Source organism: Manduca sexta, chromosome 6 (assembly GCF_014839805.1).
Source record: "Manduca sexta isolate Smith_Timp_Sample1 chromosome 6, JHU_Msex_v1.0, whole genome shotgun sequence".
Taxonomy (NCBI): Eukaryota; Metazoa; Arthropoda; class Insecta; order Lepidoptera; family Sphingidae; genus Manduca; species Manduca sexta.
The window spans coordinates 8,768,326-8,788,776 of NC_051120.1; the positions used below are offsets into that span (position 1 = coordinate 8,768,326).

The 20,451-nt window shown below is 36.4% G+C and overlaps 1 protein-coding gene and 1 non-coding gene across 2 annotated transcripts; one reads left to right on the forward strand and one right to left on the reverse strand.

Annotated features, from left to right (window-relative positions):
* Nucleotides 1-5,613: 5,613 nt before the first annotated feature.
* Nucleotides 5,614-20,442, reverse strand: LOC115448941 (UDP-glucosyltransferase 2). The gene is made up of 9 exons (XM_030176574.2): nucleotides 20,317-20,442; nucleotides 14,387-14,539; nucleotides 13,938-14,040; nucleotides 13,167-13,356; nucleotides 12,578-12,772; nucleotides 12,036-12,258; nucleotides 11,360-11,576; nucleotides 9,966-10,185; nucleotides 5,614-5,973 (listed from the first exon to the last, which is right to left on the reverse strand). The coding sequence occupies exons 2-9, from the start codon at nucleotides 14,537-14,539 to the stop codon at nucleotides 5,694-5,696; spliced, it is 1,581 nt and encodes a 526-aa protein (XP_030032434.1). The 5' UTR covers nucleotides 20,317-20,442; the 3' UTR covers nucleotides 5,614-5,693.
* On the forward strand, nucleotides 18,804-18,875 carry Trnaq-cug. Its single transcript has one exon. It is a non-coding gene; the product is annotated as a tRNA-Gln (tRNA).
* Nucleotides 20,443-20,451: the final 9 nt, after the last annotated feature.

Consider the following 20,451-nt stretch of genomic DNA (forward strand, 5'->3'; position numbering starts at 1 on the left):
ATTTGGGGAAATCAGTTTAAATCTATTTTATTATCTTATCAAGATATGTAACAAAAGGTGTTCCTTTTTCGATTATTCGAACTTTTATTGTTTTTTGCTCTAGGATACTGGCTGATATCTAATTTTTAATACTAATATGTACGTTTATTAAGAAATGTTTCGGATTTGATTGCAATCTTATAATGCATTTTCGGTTACTTGTACGAATTAAAAAAATCGCCCATAATATCTAATTAATGTAATACGGATTTTTTTACCTTCGTCTTGATAAAACTGACTTTTCTTTTTGAAGATCATGTAAAAATTTGTCTATGATCTGATTCTATTAACATTTAAAGATGAGGGGACTTTTAAGTTTCTATGCATTCTTTATCAATGGTATAACATTATTCTATATAGGGACCTTGTTATACTATGTTACTAAATGAAATCACATATTCGTCTTACCTCTGCTAACATTGTGCCAAAAGTTATCACAAACCCTGATAGTTTTTTATAATAATTTTTTCATCCCTTTTTATAGGTATAGGCATAGAGATTCCTTTTCTAAACATGCAGTATCCGATAATATTCGATTCTTTGCTTCGACAAGCCTTTGTGGTCATTGATTTTATTCTAGAAATATCAATAAATATCAAAAAAATAATATACGTGCACGTTCAAGTGTCATATTTTTTTCAAATAAGTAACCTAACAACTTGTTGTTATCACCATAAGTCATAGGAAGTCCACCGCTATACTGCTTGCTGCTAACCCTAAAGATTTTTAGATCGATCTGTCAGAAGCGGCCTGTATCTAGCGAGTTCCTGTGATCTTTAGCAGACTGCCCACCTTACAGTTGGACGTACATCGCTACGCTTACAAAGAAGTCTACTACTGACCTGTTTTTATCGCTCCTAAAGATTTCCAGATCGATCTGTCAGAAGCGGCCTGTATCCAGCGAGTTCCTGTGATCTTTAGCAGACTGCCGATCTTACAGTTGGACGTCCATCGCTACGCTTACAAAGAAATCTACTACTGACCTGTTTTTACCGCTCCTAAAGATTTCCAGATCCATCTGTCAGAAGCAGCCTGTATCCAGCGAGTTCCTGTGATCTTTAGCAGACTGCCGATCTTACAGTTGGACGTCCATCGCTACGCTTACAAAGAAATCTACTACTGACCTGTTTTTACCGCTCCTAAAGATTTCCAGATCCATCTGTCAGAAGCAGCCTGTATCCAGCGAGTTCCTGTGATCTTTAGCAGACTGCCCACCATGCAGTTGGACGTCCATCGCTACGCTTACAAAGAAGTCTACTACTGACCTGTTTTTATCGCTCCTAAAGATTTACAGATCGATCTGTCAGAAGCGGCCTGTATCTAGCGAGATCCTGTGATCTTTAGCAGACTGCCCACCTTACAGTTGGACGTACATCGCTACGCTTACAAAGAAGTCTACTACTGACCTGTTTTTATCGCTCCTAAAGATTTACAGATCGATCTGTCAGAAGCGGCCTGTATCTAGCGAGATCCTGTGATCTTTAGCAGACTGCCCACTTTACAGTTGGACGTACATCGTTACACTTGCAGAGAAGTCTACTACTGACCTGTTTTTATCGCTCCTAAAGATTTACAGATCGATCTGTCAGAAACGGCCTGTATCTAGCGAGTTCCTATGATCTTTAGCAGACTGCCCACCTTGTAGTTGGACGTCCATCGCTATGCTTAGAAAGAAGTCTACTACTGGCCTGTTTTTATCGCTCCTAAAGATTTACAGATCGATCTGTCAGAAGCGGCCTGTATCTAGCGAGATCCTGTGATCTTTAGCAGACTGCCCACCTTACAGTTGGACGTACATCGCTACGCTTACAAAGAAGTCTACTACTGACCTGTTTTTATCGCTCCTAAAGATTTACAGATCGATCTGTCAGAAGCGGCCTGTATCTAGCGAGATCCTGTGATCTTTAGCAGACTGCCCACCTTACAGTTGGACGTACATCGCTACGCTTACAAAGAAGTCTACTACTGACCTGTTTTTATCGCTCCTAAAGATTTACAGATCGATCTGTCAGAAACGGCCTGTATCTAGCGAGTTCCTATGATCTTTAGCAGACTGCCCACCTTGTAGTTGGACGTCCATCGCTATGCTTAGAAAGAAGTCTACTACTGGCCTGTTTTTATCGCTCCTAAAGATTTCCAGATCCATCTGTCAGAAGCGGCCTGTATCCAGCGAGTTCCTGTGATCTTTAGCAGACTGCCCACCTTACAGTTGGACGTCCATCATTACACTTGCAAAGAAGTCTACTACTGATCTGTTTTTACCTCTCCTAAAGATTTCCAGATCGATCTGTCTGAAGCGGCCTGTATCCAGCGAGTTCCTGTGATCTTTAGCAGACTGCCCACCTTGCAGTTTGACGTCCATCGTTACACTTGCAGAGAAGTCTACTACTGACCTGTTTTTACCGCTCCTAAAGATTTCCAGATCGATCTGTCTGAAGCGGCCTGTATCTAGCGAGTTTGTGTGATCTTTACCAGACTGCCCACCTTGCAGTTGGACGTCCATCGCTATGCTTAGAAAGAAGTCTTCTACTGACCTGTTTTACCACTCCTAAAGATTTCCAGACCGACCTGTTAGAAGCGGCCTGCATGGATGCAGGAGCCCGCTCGCTGGAGCGAGTTCATGCATTATTGTGTTGAAGGTTAAAGGACATTATAGTCAACGTAATTACTGGGTATTAGAGGCTAACAACTTATGTCTTTAGCGTAGTGAAGTGTCGCGCAGTACTTTGTAATTATACAAATACAAATACAAATACAAAAAAAAATATTTTGACACATTCAATTTTCAAATTTCAATTCAACAAACAAAACAAAGAGATGAAAAAAAATTGTTATTAAAACAAAAGAAATAAAAAAGATAGATAATAATTCAAAGATTTGTATGGCGTTGCTATATTTTCAAACGATTCACAGTATTTAAGTATATTTTCATATAATTTTTAACAACATCATATTTTGTGATCGCCATTGGACAAGCGGCAAGCTCATCTTGTTATTTAACTGTAATAAAAATATATGTCAAGCAACGAGTGCAAAGCAGGTGGAGTGACTGCTTTATGGATGGTAGGGACATGATTCTCACATGATCAATTCACTCTAAGGTCATTTTGATTAGTGTTAGTTCGGACTATGAACAGGAGTTTCTGGACAATAGAATGTTATTGCGCAACACGTTCCTTATTTATTATACTGTACATACTTTATACATTTCAAATGATTTTGAAAAGAGCAACACCAGTTGCCTGTTCTTCTTTGGAAAATACTTTCTGAACTGGTGGTATAGTACAAATTTACTGAATTGAAATGATGTTAACAATTTATGGTTGCGGAATGCGAATAAATTATTAAATTTAATGAATACATTCCATCTACCTATATATTCTACCGGTACTGTTATGTTATAATTATACAAATTGTTATTTTAGGTTAGAATTAATGTTTAATTCTGCAAAAAATTATGTTGTTAGAAGAGTGCTCAGTGCTTACCTCTCAGTAGGTAATGGCTTTGATGTACCCAAAGCATTGCTGTAGATTGGCCGTACACAACATTTTTTATATGAGCCACAAAAAAGGGAAAATACCTTATGAAAGTTACCAAGATTTTTGACTGCGACTTTGCCCGCGTGGAAAAGTTTTTAACAATAATATTTTCCGGGATATACTCCTGAGTTCTATAGGCGTAGATGTAGTTTCCTATCAGTAAAAAAAAAACAGGATCTGTTTACTTAGTTCCTGAGATAAGCGCGTTCAAACAAACAAACTCTTCAGCTTTATACATTAGTATAGACAGCCAAAATCCTTGTATGTTATTGTTGGAATGTTATTTAGAATGCAATTTTGAAATCGTGTAAATTTAATTAAATGCCTGTCATACCTATATCATGTTTATTTGATGTAGTAACACTCCTATAGGTAAAATAATTTTAAACATCCCAAAACAGTATTTTTTATTTTGCTAAAACAAACTTAGAATGATCTATTAACATAAATATAAGACCAGCCCTGTATTATATACTGTCCTACTGCTGGGCATGGGCATCCCTCTACTACTGAGAGAGTTTAAGCTTCAGTCCACCACGCTGGCCTAGTGCAGTTTGATAGACTTCACATACCTGCGAAATGATTATGGAGAACTTTTTAGCTATACAGGTTCCCTCACGATGTTCTTCTCAGGTATGCAGGTTTTCTCACGGTGTTAAAGCAAGCGATAACTCACAAAGAACACACATAACATTAGAAAAGTCAGAGGTGCGCGCCCTTAGGTTTTGAACCAGAGGACATTAGTCTCGGCAGTCCGTTCTACACCCAACTAGGCATACTACATACTAAATATGTAAATTAACGTACAATTATTGTAAATTATAATATGACTGCCACAATAGATGTTTCCCATAAAAGGTTCGGTTTAATTTGTCATTATTACGACATTGTTGTATTTCAAGGTTGTAAGTAATTGTATGTTTTTGATTTTATATGATTTTGTATAAATTACTTTGTCCGCAAATATTTCTAAACAAGCAAGGACTTTATCAAAATAGAACAATCATGTACTCTTTCAGAAAAACAACAAAATATAAACAGATTCATTCAAAGTTATACTAATTTCTTTGTTCTTTGTTTTTTTTATCTCTTTTTATTGTTATATACACTAAGGCCACTCACACGGAAGTAAGAAATTTTAACCAATATTTGTCCCAGTGCATAGTGATAAGACAATGTTTATCTTTTTAATAAATAAAATAAATAAATGACGATTTTTCATTTTTGATCGTCACTAAATTTATAAATTAAACTAAATGCTTAAACCTTATAGTGCTATTGTAGATAAATACATCGTTTTCGTTAACTAGATAATGATATAATGTTACGCGCCGGCATCCTTGCCGATAACATCGGGCGTTTCCGGAAGTATTCGGCTGCGCGGGCAGGCTAACAGAAGAGAAGATATGTCACGCGCGACTATTCTATTATTCTCTCTGGTTGGACGTTGTCAAAAAAAATCTAAAATTGTATTTTGCTAATATAATGTTTACTGTAAAAAGAGCGTTTAACAATAAATATAATCATTGGCTATTTGTACTATTTCCTGATTAATTGGAACGAAGTCACGACACCCCACACTGTCTGATGGTTGGAGTGGGGTCCAAATAGTGTTGACTGACGAGAGATGATTATCTAACTATCCCTCGCCTCTCCATACAATAATGCCGGTGTAAGAGAATACATAACGGATTGCGTCACACATGCGATACTATGGCGGGTGTTCCACCTTGTGTACGGCGGCCCCAATCTGGTCAAAATTATTCTATCATCTGCTTCAACAGTCAGTAGTATAATGATAATATGATAATAGTGGGGTACAGTTGAATATCAGTGCTGTTTAATAGCATATACTGAGGTAATTCTTCTCACACATCATGCAACAAAGCCGACGTATGCCCTAAATTGTTACTTAACTGTGTGTATGTTTTTTTAATACTTTTATTTTTTTAGTTTTTATGTGTAGTGTTTGGTTTAATTTTTCTTCACAATAAGTCAATAAGGTCTGTACGGTATAAGAATAGTTATTTTAAGTACAGTAAAACATTCAAAAGTCACCATGTATTTTGTAATTCTTAAATTATTTTTTACTAATTAAATATACATTCAAATATCTATTTTACTTTCTTCTTACTCTCTTTTACAGGCTTTTTTGATCTGATCTTCTTTAGTAAAAAGCATAATAAATAATACAATGTCACTAATGCTATAACTATACAAGCAAGTAAGTCTAAGAACAGTTTCTGGTACAACGGAACATGCAGTGCTGGTGATCTGAGATGTAAAGCTCCTTGGGTTTTCACCACATGTTCTATCCAGAAAACCAGTTCGTCGCCTGGAGCCATGGTCCGGTCGTGGAAGATCTGCGATATTTCCTTGGCTTTGATTTTGTATCTGAAAAGAATGAATGAATGAATGAAACACTTTCTTGTATACACCAAATACAGAAAAATGTATACACTTATTATCTATATATATAAAAATGATTCTCTATTTCCCTTGGTCACGCCATCACGCGTGAAGGGCTGGACCGATTTCACTATTTTTTTTTGTTGTGTTTGTTATTGTCAGGAGAAGGTTCTTATGAAAGAAAAAAATACGCGGAAAATTAGAAAATTTAAGAAAACTTAACCAAAATATTAATCTATACTATTATATAAAGCTGAAGAGTTTGTTTGTTTGTTTGTTTGAACGCGCTAATCTCAGGAACTACCAGTCCAAATTGAAAAATTCTTTTTGCGTTGGATAGCCCTTTGTTCGTGGAGTGCTATAGGCTATATATCATCACGCTATACCCAATAGGAGCGGAGCAGTAATGGCTAATCTCAGGAACTACCGGTCCAAACTGAAAAATTCTTTTTGCGTTGGATATCCCTTTGTTCGTGGATTGCTATAGGCTATATATCATCACGCTATACCCAATAGGAGCGGAGCAGTAATGGCTAATTTCAGGAACTACCGGTCCAAACTGAAAAATTCTTTTTGCGTTGGATAACCCTTTGTTCGTGGAGTGCTCTAAGTTATATATCATCACGCTATGACCAATAGGAGCGGAGCAGTAATGGCTAATCTCAGGAACTACCAGTTTGAATTGAAAAATTAGTTTTGTGTTGGATAGCCCTTTATTTGTGGGGTGCTATAGACTGTATATCATCACGCTATGACCAATAGGAGCGGAGCAGTAATGAAAAATGTTGCAAATACGGGTACAATTTATTAGTTTTGAGAGCTTCCGTTGCGTGCGCTGCGTAAACGGTTAAAGTTATGCAACAATGATGTATGACGGGATTGTTCCTCTTAAAAAGTTCTAAAAAATATATTATAAAACAAAGTCCCCCGCTGCATACGTCTGCCTGAACGTCTTAAACTCAAAAACTACCCAACGCATTAAGATGCAATTTGGTATGGAGACAGTTTGAAACCCTGGGAAGAACATAGGCTCCCGGGAAACTACTACTTTTATAATGGAAAACTTTAGCCTGAAAAGCTTTATAACGCGGGCGGAGCCGCGAGCAAAAGCTAGTTTTATATAAATGTCAATCGTTTGAAATAACTGTCAGCGATTGACAGAATGCGCGCTGCAAATTCATAGTTAGGACGGGACAACTTCTGTCGGGTCAACTAGTACACTATAAAAAGTGCACCAATATGCGGCCTTATCGGTAAAAAACGATCTCTTCCAGACAACCTGATATATAAAGAAACTTATATTTATGATAAATTAAAGAGATGATTACAGACAGTTCACAATTTAGTTTTCTATTTTACAGTAAATATAACACACGAACAAAGTGTTTTTTGATATTACCAGACTCTAAAGAAGTGCCTAGAATTCTTAGTTGGAGTAAATTTGATAACCTAAAAAATTAAGTTAGATTTGTATTGCTTATCTATATATATAAAAATCAATTGCTGTTCGTTAGTCTCGCTAAAACTCGAGAACGGCTGAACGGATTTATCTTATCTTGGTCTTGAATTATTCGTGGAGGTCTAGGGAAGATTTAAAAGGTGAGAAAAATTCGAATAATTGCCGGGAAAATCCTCAAAACATCATTTTTCTATTTCCCATACAAACGTTTTCTAAATAAAATGGAGAGTCAATTTGTAATTTATTACCGCTGCATAAAGTTCAAATTCGCGTGCGCGTTGGAGGATCTAATATCGCGTTCTGAAACTCAACAAAAGTGAAAGTGAATCGCGAACGCGACAAAATTGCATAGTCTCAAAATACATAGAACATAAATAGTGGTCGGCTTCGAGAAACTCAATTTTAGCTAACTTCAGTTGTTAATCTATACTTCTATACTATTATATAAAGCTGAAGAGTTTGTTTGTTTGTTTGTTTGAACGCGCTAATCTCAGGAACTACCGGTCCAATCCGAAAAATTCTTTTTGCATTGGATAGCCCTTTGTTCGTGGAGTGCTATAGGCTATATATCATCACGCTATACCCAATAGGAGCGGAGCAGTAATGGCTAATCTCAGGAACTACCGGTCCAAACTGAAAAATTCTTTTTGCGTTGGATAGCCCTTTGTTCGTGGAGTGCTATAGGCTATATATCATCACGCTATACCCAATAGGAGTGGAGCAGTAATGGCTAATCTCAGGAACTACCGATTCGAACTGAAAAAAATCTTTTTGTGTTGAATGGTCCCTTATTTGTGGAGTGCTCAAAGTTATATATCATCACGCTATGACCAATAGGAGCGGAGCAGTAATAGCTAATCTCAGGAACTAACAGTTTCAACTGAAAAATTCGTTTTGTGTTGGATAGCCCTTTATTTGTGGACCGCTATAGGCTATATATCATCACGCTATGACCAATAGGAGCGGAGCAGTAATGGCTAATCTCAGGAACTACCGGTTTGAACTGAAAAAATCTTTTTTGTGTTGGATAGCCCTTTGTTTCTGGAGTGCTATAGGCTATATATCATCACGTTATGACCAATAGGAGCGAAGCAGTAATGAAACATGTTGCAAAAACGGGGAAAATTATTAGTTTTGAGAGCTTCCATTGCCTTCGCTGCGTAAACGGTTAAAATTATGCAACAATGATGTATGACGGGATTGTTCCACTTAAAATGTTCTAAAAAACATATTATAAAACAAAGTCCCCCGCTGCATCTGTCTACCTGAACGTGTTAAACTCAAAAACTACCCAACGTATTAAGATGAAATTTGGTATGGAGACAGTCTGAGACCCCGGGAAGAACATAGGCTCCCGGGAAACTACTACTTTTATAACGGAAAACTTTAGTCTGAAAACTTTATAACGCGGGCGGAGCCGCGGGCAAAAGCTAGTTAGTATTAAAAGCGGCGATAGCCTAGTTGGGTGTGGAACGGTCTGCCAAGACGAATGTCCGCAGGTTCAAATCCCAAGGGCACACACCTCTGACTTTTCTAAAAAAATATGTGTGTATTCTTTGTAAATTTTATCGTTCGCTTTAACGGTGAAGGAAATCATCGTAAGGAAACCTGCACATCCGAGAAGTTCTCTATAGGAATTTCGAAGGTGTGTGAAGTCTACCAATCCGCACTAGGCCAGCGTGGTAGACTAAGGCCTAATCCCTCTCAGTAGTAGAGGAGGCCCGTGCTCAGCAGTGGGCAAGTATATAATACATGGTTGATATTATTATTAGTATTATAGACTAGATTGTAATTTACTGCAAAGGACCTGGTTCTTACAACAAAGGACAAAAATAAGTTAATATACTATGTTATTGATCGTTATGCGTTCTGTTTTAAGATCTGGATGATGATGCTATGTGGTTTAGAAAGCATGCAGAAGTTGCAACTGTTATAATAATATCAGCCCTGTATTAACTGTCTCACTGCTTGACACGGGCCTCCTCTACTACTGAGAAGGATTAGGCCTTAGTCCACCACGCTGGCCTAGTGCGGATTGGTAGACTTACTATACCCTCGGAATTCCTACAGAGAACTCATCAGGTATGCAGGTTTTCTCACAATGTTTTTAAACGTTAAAGCAAACGCTAATTCTTGAAGGATACACATATAAATTTAGAAAAGTCAGAGGTGTGTGCTCTTGGGATTTGAACCAACAGACATTCGTCTCGGCAGTCCGTTACAAACCCAACTAGGCTAGTGCCGCTATGCAACTGTTATATTTTGTGTGTTCTTTAAAACCAAGTGTAGAAAACAAATTATTTGGTTAAATAATGTTAAGTAAATTCCAACCTAAATTACCAGAGAATACCAGAGGTATAATGTTCAACACTAAAGGGAATAGGTATTGGAGAAGAATTTTTGTCTCTGAAATATCTGGAATATTCAGTATACTCACTTTCATTCAGAGGGATTGTGTAATAGGTATTGGGGAAGAATGTTTCTGAAATATCTAGAATATTTCTATCGGTATACTCACGAGGGATTGTGTAGGACTTCATATAGTGCCCCTTTGAGGTTATCAGCAAGATCTTCGGCCAAATCTAACTTGACGCCAAACCCTTTTTCCACGACTGATTTCATATTAATATGTTGGTCTCCCAACACTGGTACTCCTATGACTGGTATACCGTAATGTATAGCTTCTGTTGTTGACAGCTGACCGCCATGAGTGATGAAGAGTTTGCAGTTGGGATGTGCTAGAATATGATAAAAGTTTATAAGTTACGATCGTGGTAATCTTTACCCACAGACTTATTTACATTACGAGTAAAGACATTTATTTTTTCAGAAGATTGCAATAATCACTTATAGATAAAATACAATATTACCCCCTTATTTATAGACGTTTTTTATCTAAGGACGGAGTAAAGCTGCGATAACAAGTCTCTTTCTCAGTGCTGACGACATGGCAGCCTTTGCAGTGCGTAGACATAGGGCCATTGTGATTGGCTAATAGTTAGATACAACAATAGTGGCTTAGATAAAAAACGTCTATGAATAAGGGGGTTAGACTTTCCTGCTCTCACACCCGCCACTGCAACTCATGCAAGCCAGGATCATCAGTGGCACGCATTTTGTGACACCGAGCAGTGAAGCTCGGCGAGTCTCAGGGAAAACTAATTTGTCTTTATCCTGCAAATAAATTAAAATAGGAAGATAGTGAGAAGTTGGAAACATGATTGTCCACTTCCCTCCATAGGAAAAATACAATATTAGACAAAATATAATATTCTAATAAAAATTTGCGTAGTTAATAAAGGGTAGTTGTGAAAGTTTCTTTTGATTTGAATCAAATATCAATCTAAAATATATCCAGTACTAGAGGTAAGCGCAGATTCGGAAACAAAAGAAGTTTTCTAAGGCTTATACCCTGATGACGAATGCAAAAAAATATTGTACTAGATCCGAGTATAGCCATTTGGGTTCTTTATTGATTTGTTGGTATGTTTACCGTATAACAACTACGAAAGACAAGTAAAAATCTTTTTGCAAGGAGTCCTCAGTTTGCTTTCATATTATTAATACCAGAATGAGGTACAGAATTATTAGTCAGATTTACGAGATAATCTATATATTATACACACACCCCGCTTTTAATACCGAAGGGGTAACCCACTTTTCGCTGTATGTATTCCATTCCATGATGTGATAGTGGGAGATTCTATCGCCATATCGGGCACAAATTCCGAACTCCAGACAGAGAGGGATTCAAAAACCTAATAGAACTTTGCTCGACCCGGGATTCGTTCCCAAGACCTCAGAGCAGAATAGGACCGCGCACGAAATACAATTACGCACCGAAGCAGTCAATCATAAAAAAATAGTATTAGATTGATCGTTGAATATAAGAAATATTGAATTTTTATTTACCCAAAATGCTTTGTTGCGGTGCCCATTTAACAAAATGAACATTTAAAGGTTTCTCCATGTCTTCCTCGAACTTCCATATAACAGTCTCCTTCAGTTTTGAAAACACGTCCAACAAAGATTTCTTCATTTCATCTGACATTTCTACGCTTTTTAGATTGGATCCCATGCTGAAGTATATAACTCCTTGTTTTGATTCGTCCATTAGTTTTTGGAGTTCCTAAAAAAACACACGATAATAATATTTATGGCAGTTTATTTCCGATGCATCATTGTAGGATCATAATCATGATAGCTTGTGCCTGTTTTTAAAGAGACATTATTAACGATGTAGCGTTAAACTAATTTTTGATACCGTTCTTTCCCCGTGGAAAAGAAACATCTTAATAACTTAGATTAATATTAGGTAAAATACCAAAATGAACTGATAAGACTCATCTGCAACTACGGAAGGAAAAAAGTAAGAAAATATATATTTAATTATAATTCATTGACATTTGTATACATCGTATTAGTTATATCTACTGTTGTATTTGCTTACCACAACAATTTATTTGATGCACCTACCTTGTTCATTTCTGCTCCACCTTAAGGTTGACTGGGGAGAATGCCTATGGCATTAAGTCCGTCTATGTACAAATTTTATTGTGTATGAAGTGCAGATAAATAAATATATTACCTTTGGCAATGGTTGGGGCTGGCTATCTACGTGATATCCAGCTATGTACTTAGCGTTTTGCGGTAACCTGAAAGGTGTTCCAATGGATGGATGGGAGTTGATTAGAAGTAGTGATGCATTGTAAATAGCCTCATCGTATGGAGGAACTGTCACTCCCCTTTTAGCAGCAATTGGGGGGAAGACGTTATTGTAAATATCTCGCTGGTCAGGCTCGAACATAAGGCTGGAATAAGAGGAATTTAATAAAGTAATTAGTAATACCACCTCATTATCATATTCTATGAAATTATTGACATTCTGTTACTTTGGGAGGATTGTTTAATGATGTATTTGGCGATTCGTTAACCATACACTGAGCTATATTTTGCAGAAACCCACTCTCTATATATCTTAGGATAGAAGAGCTGGGCAAATTATAAATACATAAAATTTCCCCTTTGTTTACCAAATACTACATTTTTGAGGGTTTTAGTAACTTTTTACATTTCTCTGTTTGCTTTTCTGCATTTATTTTTGCAACATATTTTAATGCTTGTATATACCTTCCAAGAACCATCTTTTTCACTATTCCCCAAAGTGACGTCACTCTCTCAGTAAAACTGAGCGGTGGTCTAGAGGTGGAAAACAGGTCGACGCTATACGCCGGGTTAGGAATCTCGTCGATCACTCTCAATACATGAGCATGCGCCTCGGTAGTCGCTACCCATACCAATGGGCATTGGAATAACGGAGCGATACTGGAAAAGAAGCATGAGAATATATTAGAAGAAGATAAATAGGAATTATGGCTCTAAATTTTCAAGGAATCCTTAAATTATTTTTCAATTAATCCCGTAAAAAATTATATTAAGATGACCGAATACTTAATTAATTAGCAGTAGTAAACCGAAGTTCAGGGAGTCAAAAGAATTAGTTATGCTAGAGAGGGAGAGAGAGAAAGAGGGAGAGAGAGAGAGAGAGAACTTAGAGATGGGGATAGAGAGAGTTTAGAGATTATGTAATTGTTATGTATTGTTAAAGCGACCATAGCATTAATGCGCATGGTATGGTCGCTTTAACAACAGAGTAAAGCAAGCAATTCTGGCTCTTAGTTCATACTAGTAGAAATGAATTTAAGTTTATTACACTTACCCAGCAACGAGCTCAGAAAAGAACCACTCTAGAACAACAACATCATAATGTTCCTTTGGATCGCTAAGCAATTTGACTATCTTCTCATCTTCTAGAAAGCGTTTGTTGTAGTCATATAGGAATTGCAAGAAGAATGTGGAATCCGCGATGTTGCCTTTACCAACCAGGTTTTTTATTTTGAATTGATCCACTGTAAAAAAATAAATAATTTTGGAGTTACTTAATTTGGAATCAAGAACTATAAGAGGTGTTCTAAATGGGAAATGACCATCAAGAAGATACTATCCCGTCTTTAAATCTTGCAAAACTTGTAAACTAGGATCGATAATGGTACGCTTTTTATGGTCATCGGCTATCCAGCAATAGAGGATCCAAACCCAAACAAATTATGTTTAAAAATCCGTGCAGTTTTGTTCGATTTGGGATTAGAATCCTAGAACACTCTGTCCATAGCCTAAATTATATACCAATATTCTGATTACCATTGAATAAAGAAAGCGGCTATACCCATCCCACAATAAGATAATCCTTACATAATATTATAAAACAATGTTCCCCGCCGCTATCTGTCTGAACGCGATAAAAGAAAAATAATTATGAATTCGATTAAATTTGCTATAGACATATTTTGAAATTCTGGAAAGGACATAGCCACTTTTTAGTTCGAAAAAATACGTTGTGGGACTTTTGTCTCAAAAAGTTTTTCCGAGAAACTGCGAGCAAAAGTTATTATTTAAATTACGTTATGTTATAAGTTAGAAAATTATTTACTTTTCTCTGCCAAATGTTTAGGTGGTTGTCCTATGTACCCAACATCTATCTCAGTTAAATTGGCCTCTTTCTTCACCCTCGGGTATGAAGTGATATGGACCACCTGAAAAGAACAATTATATTCGATTACTTTTGAAAGTAGAGAACATAGAAACAATAATAAATGGTCAAGATTCATTCTTCCGCAAAACATTAGACGGTTCATAGTTTCAATGACGTAGATTTTAATGCATTGTTTATTATAGGTACATATTATATTGGTTGGTGAAATTGTGTGATACACCTCTGCCTGCCTCTGAAAAGGGGTAACGAAGCGATGCTATGTTTATTGTGGATGGTAATAGATAACCTTAAGAAGAAATAGAAATAACCACAATTCAGAACACATTTAAAATCTTACACCGAGCCGGTTCGCTTCTTTAAGGGTTATTAAAATCTCTAAAACTTGCCTCATGTCCCGCCTTCAGAAGATGTGTGACCACACCTTGTCCTAGTATACTGTGACTCTTCGCATTCACTGGAAAAAGGACCAAGATCCTTAGAGCATCTATAGTAGATACCAGGAATGGAAGTAAGACCCATATTCGCGGATCAATCTGCATCTAGAATTTTAAAATAATTGAATTATTGTCTGCATTAGTTCCAAGATTTTCGTCACTTATAATAAACTAGCTTTTGCTTGCGGCTTCGCCTGTGGGAAGGAGTTTTCCGGGATACATTTTTTTTCGACTTACTTGATATATATCGTTATATTATGACCAAATTACACAAAATTATTATAAATTGTAGCCTATGTGTTATTCCGATGTATAACCAATATTACTGTAAAGTTTCATCCAAATCCGTTCAGTAGTTTTTCCGTGAAAGAGGAACAAACATACATAACAATCCTCAACAAAAATATCATCCTCACAAACTTTCGCATTTATAATATTAGTAGGATACTGGTGGTAGTCTCTCGTATGCATGGTGGTAGGACCGTACATCGGGTGTTAAAACCCGCCTTAGTAGCCCACATAAGTGTGTCGCGTTTTGGGATCAGCCATTATTTGAATTGATAGTTACGATTAATTAATAGATGGTTTGTCAGCCAGTTTTATAAATCTCTACGTAAGTGTATTTTACTGGTAATATTCCATTCGCTGTCTTTTTGTTAGCATTTCATTTATAAATGGCCCGAGGAGTTATGCAGTATGCCGCAATTTGATTGTAGTATTCTTTTTTTAAGAGTATCCCAATTTCGCCATAATTTTGGTACAGAAACCAGTTTGGGAAGTTTTCGAAAGCCCGTTGGATGTTCCGTCGACCTTTTTGTGGAATTATGTTGTCATTATTTAAAAAACTCACGACGCGATGATTGATGAAGTCAGGGGCCTTATTCTCTATCCCGCACGTTATTTTGACAGTGCGTAACAAGCATGTAACACAATGCATCATGTTTAAGACTATAGAAATTTGGCTTACAGAATACCATTCCACGCACATTTCTCGAAGATAACATGACACGGCTGCGTTACGCGTTTACACTATCATACAGAATAAGGGCCCAGTTCGAATTAATACGGTAGTACCAAAGAATAAATTATATTGTTATGTAATTAGGTACATTTGATTGTATGTAAGTTGTAACATTGGTTTAAATGCCTTTGTTGCTTAATAGATCCATGATGCATATTATAACTATAAGAAACTATATCATCTTTATTTACACTCACGCCTTTTTCTCTTAAGAGGTAGGCAGAGGCGTAACTGGTGTAGTAACTACTCACTGTCCGTGATGAAATCCATCCCAAGTGACAGGGTCGCGCTTATCTCCATATCAATATACTTAGTAGGAAAACCCAATATCACTTTTCCCCGCCCAGGAATCGACCCGAGCACCTTACAACTGCAGTCGTATCGTAACACCACTTCCACCGAGGCAGTCTGCCTTCCAGGAATTGAACCCGTGAACCTCAGCCCTGCAGTCGTCTATACAACTGCCACTGAGGTACTCTTCATTTGCTTCTAATATTTAGCACTCCTAAAGACTCCCCCTTATTCATAGACGTTTTTTATCTAACGACCGAGTAAGGCTGTGATAACAAGTCTGTTTCTCAGTGCTGACGGCATGGCAGTCTTCGCAGTGCGTAGACGTAGGGCCGTTGTGATTGGCTAATATTGAAATACAACAATAATAACCAATCACAACGGCCCTATGTCTATTTCTCAGTGCGGTTGGGCACTGAGAAACAGGCTTGTTATCACAGCTTTACTCCGTCCTTAGATAAAAAACGTTTATGAATAAGGGGGTGAATGTCTCAAACTATTGGACCCTATTTAACAGCATCTTGACAAAAAGTATCACATAAATAATTCATGTTGTCAGTTATAGTGCAATACTGGGGCGTTATTTTCTATGACAATGTAAACTCGTACACGTTACGTTATCTTCGTGGAATTTGCGTGGAATGGTATTCTGTATGCCATTTTTACATAAACGCGATGAGGTGCATTACGTGCTTGTTATGAACTGTAAAAATAACGTGTGATATAGGGAATAAGGCTTCCGAGTAACTGTCACAAGGGAATATCGCGTAAGTGACGAAAAATGCCAATTTGAAATTGATACATAAAAATCAAAATAATCTTCTACTTCACTTTATCACTTTGATTCTATTCTTCTATGAAAAGATTTTTTTGGCACTTGGTAGATATGTATTTATTCATCAATGCTAGTTACGATTCTACCTACTACTCTCTCTTCGGGTCGGATTGCCGTCTCACTGGACTATGGGAGTAAAAGAAGAGAGAGCGCGTGTGTGCACTATAATATCTTCTGCGTACCCGGCTGATCGCCGTTGAGATTGAGGGGCCCAAATTCGGCTAGGAGCGATTTATTAATTATACCTACTATCCCTGAAAATATGGCTACAAGCAACATAGCGCCTTCTATGTTAAAACAGGCAAGTTTTCTAGTTGAGGAATACACCAGGTTATTCTTACTGCACAGACGAAGTATGAGTTGCGAGTCGATGTTGGTAGAGGGCGCTTAAACTAAATATTTATTAATTCATATTAATCTGTATTCTTGTCTCGATATTAAGTATTTTAATAATTGTTACGTACTATTTTCTATTCCTTGACATTGTACTCTCAGAAAAAGATTACTTTTGTCCCAATAATATTATGTTTATATACTATTGTTTTAGATGACTTGTACTATCAGGGAACCAGGTAAATATAAATTGTCGTTAGTCAAAAATCTCAAACTTTTTTGGTTACGTCTCTGATAATTTTCTTTCCTCTTTAACCACAATAGACTTTGTTCACTCAAGTCCTTAATTTCTTAGCGTCCTATTTAATCAATATCAAACAAAATTTGTTAGTTTTTAAACAATTCAATTATAGTTGATATTGAAAATAGGAATGTGCAATATCAAGTTCTTGTAATGCAACTGCATAACACCTTGTAAATACTGAAGGTCATCTTAAGGAAAACGTAAAACGGTAAAGGGAAGTCCCTGTACTGCACAGAGCGATGACCTACACTTGTGACGCAATCTTATACGGTGAACGCAAACGATTATAATCTGGCGAAATTTTTTATCCGAGCGTGGCAAAGTGACGCATCTGCGCCTGATGGTAAGCGAAGTTGGGTCCAATGTTGGCTGACAAGACCCCTCGACAGTCGACACAATTATGCCGGCCTGTTGGAACCGAATATACACAGGCTGATCCTGGAACGCGACACACGTGGGCTATTATGGCGGGTTTTAACACCTTGTGTACGGTGATCGCTATCCGGGCGGATATAATATATCCTACTTAGCAAATGAACGATATTAAATACACATACTAAAATGAAATAAAACTGTGTTCGTGGATTTATTTATATAAAGATACAAGCAGTGTAGCTATCGGTTATACTTTTTGATTACTAATCGATAAATCAATATTTATCTACATAATATTTAGTCTTGGTGTTCAAGAGGGATCAATATTACATCTCCTGTATCATTTTATGTATCGGCGGTTGAAAAGCTAATTGATTTAAGCGACATTTTGGTTTTCCAAAAATTTTAACAAGCTTAAAAAAAATAAAAAAAGGGCTGATTTTAAATATGTAAGAAACTTGTGAAGGTGAAGTAAAAAATCGTGAGGAAACCTGCACATCTGAGAAGTTCTTTATAGGAATTTCGAAGGTGTGTGAAGTCTACCAATCCGCACTAGGCCAGCGTGGTGGACTAAGGCCTAATCCTCCCAGTAGTAACGGAGGCCCGTGCTCAGCAGTGGGTAAGTATATAATACAGGGCTGATATTATTATATTATTAAGAAACTTGATGAACCATGATTTCAATGTAACAGGAAGAAACAATTGCAGACATAATTAATACAATTAGAGGTATGTATCTCACTATATTGTTTTCAGGGAAGAAAAAAACAAAATGTTATCCATCGATATACATACATGTACTACGTACTAGATCCGGCGTTCTGTACTCATTGTGTTCGACTCAACTGTACTGCAATCCGTACATTTGACTTTAATATGATTTTAACAACGGAGTGACGCTCATAATATAAAAACTCGAGTCTAAGTGTAAACCTGGATGTAAATAAAAAAATATTTGTTGTTCAAGTGAATAAATAGGTTACAACAGTGAAGTTTTGGTGGCCATTTTAGTTCTGATTTTGAACTTAAGTTTATAAGTATTTTCGTGTACGTTCGTGCTATTTATATTAGGTAAGATATTAGCCGTTTAATACGACGACTGTCAAATAAATTGAAACTTGTAAACCAAGCAAATTCAAAGCAATATAGTTTCAAAGTTAAATATAATCCAACTCGGTAGCGGATGCGAGTACAGGCAGACTCCTTAACCGGTTCCATGGTGTAATGGTTAGCACTCTGGACTCTGAATCCAGCGATCCGAGTTCAAGTCTCGGTGGAACCTGAGTTTTTATATAATTTTAAAGCTAATTTTATATTGTTAAGTTGTTAAGTTAGTAATTGTAAAATGTATGGTTTTCTAAACAAATTATGCTTAAAAATTGTTGCAAGTATCAAAACAATTAATTTGTAACACTTGAATATGTGACATTTGTGATTTTTATTTTTTTGATCTGGCTACACTAAATAAAAGATGCTCTCTCATAATTCCCTTTCAAGCGTAGCTAACGTCTTTATAACTATATACTTATATAAAGTTTTTAAAATATAAGACATACAAAGAGAGAGTTCATTATAAAACTGAAGAGTTTGTTTGAAAGCGCTAATCTCAGGAACTACAGGTTCGTTTTAAATTCTCTTCGTATGGGATAGCCCGTTTATCAAGGAAAGCTATCATATCTATCATATCATTTATAGGCTATCCCCCTTACTCATAGACGTTTATTATCTAAGGACGGAGTAAAGCTGTGATAACAAGTCTGTTTCTCAGTGCTGATGGCATGGCAACCTTCGTAGTGCGTAGACACCGGGCCGTTGTGATTGGCTAATATTGTTGTATCTCTAAAGATAAAAAACGTCTATGAATAAGGTGTATATAATTAGGTATATAATGATACTATTCTTTGGTTTAGTTAAGGAATCCCAAAATCATTGTAAAACATTTTGTTTTGGGGCTCTAAAAGCATTGCCATCAATAGCTATCAAGTTTGTGATTTGTAAAAAAACGCATTGTTCTAAAATGACATTACAATCAGTTGAAATGAGTTGAAGTTAAAACATGAGTTATCATTGATAACATTAGTTGTTGTTGTTGAAGTATTTTATCTCTAAATACACTTAAAATGTAGTTTGTTGTGTTCACGTATGATTAACACGGCTGAATGGATTTCGATGAGGTTTTATCAGTTTACTTGAGTCAAAATTCCAACTTAAATAATTAAGAAAACTGTTGAGAGATGATTACCCCTCGAGAGTCGACTCAATTATGCCGGCCTGATGGGATCAATATACACAGACTGACGCCGGAACGCAACACACTATTGTAATAGTCATATTATTATATTATGAAACAATAATAAATATACAAGTAAGTAATTAATAGTGCTGAGTGGTAACACATACGAGATAAAAAAAATCGGAACATTATTTCCATCGATATGTCGAAAATTTCAACATAATAATATTATTTACGTCATAATTGCTATACATTTTTTAATGATATAACTGAATGAAATATAATGAGCGTTTTGGAGTAACTAATTGGTGTGTGTTATTTTCATACAAAAAACCACTAAAATACAAAAAAAATCGACCTTAAACACTTTTGTAAGTAAGGAAATGTTTTAAATACTTACATCAATTTCACTTCTTTAAAGAAACAATTTATGCAAATTTCAATCTAATTGATTTTATCAAATAAATATAATTATACATTGATCACTCACCTTATAAATAAAAACACAATATCCAACCGAACAAAAGTACTTCACCACGAGCGGTCCCGTACCAACTGAGCGCAGAATTATTTAATATCGCCATGCTGTCTGCATTAATTGCATGTTCAACATAATACGATTTAC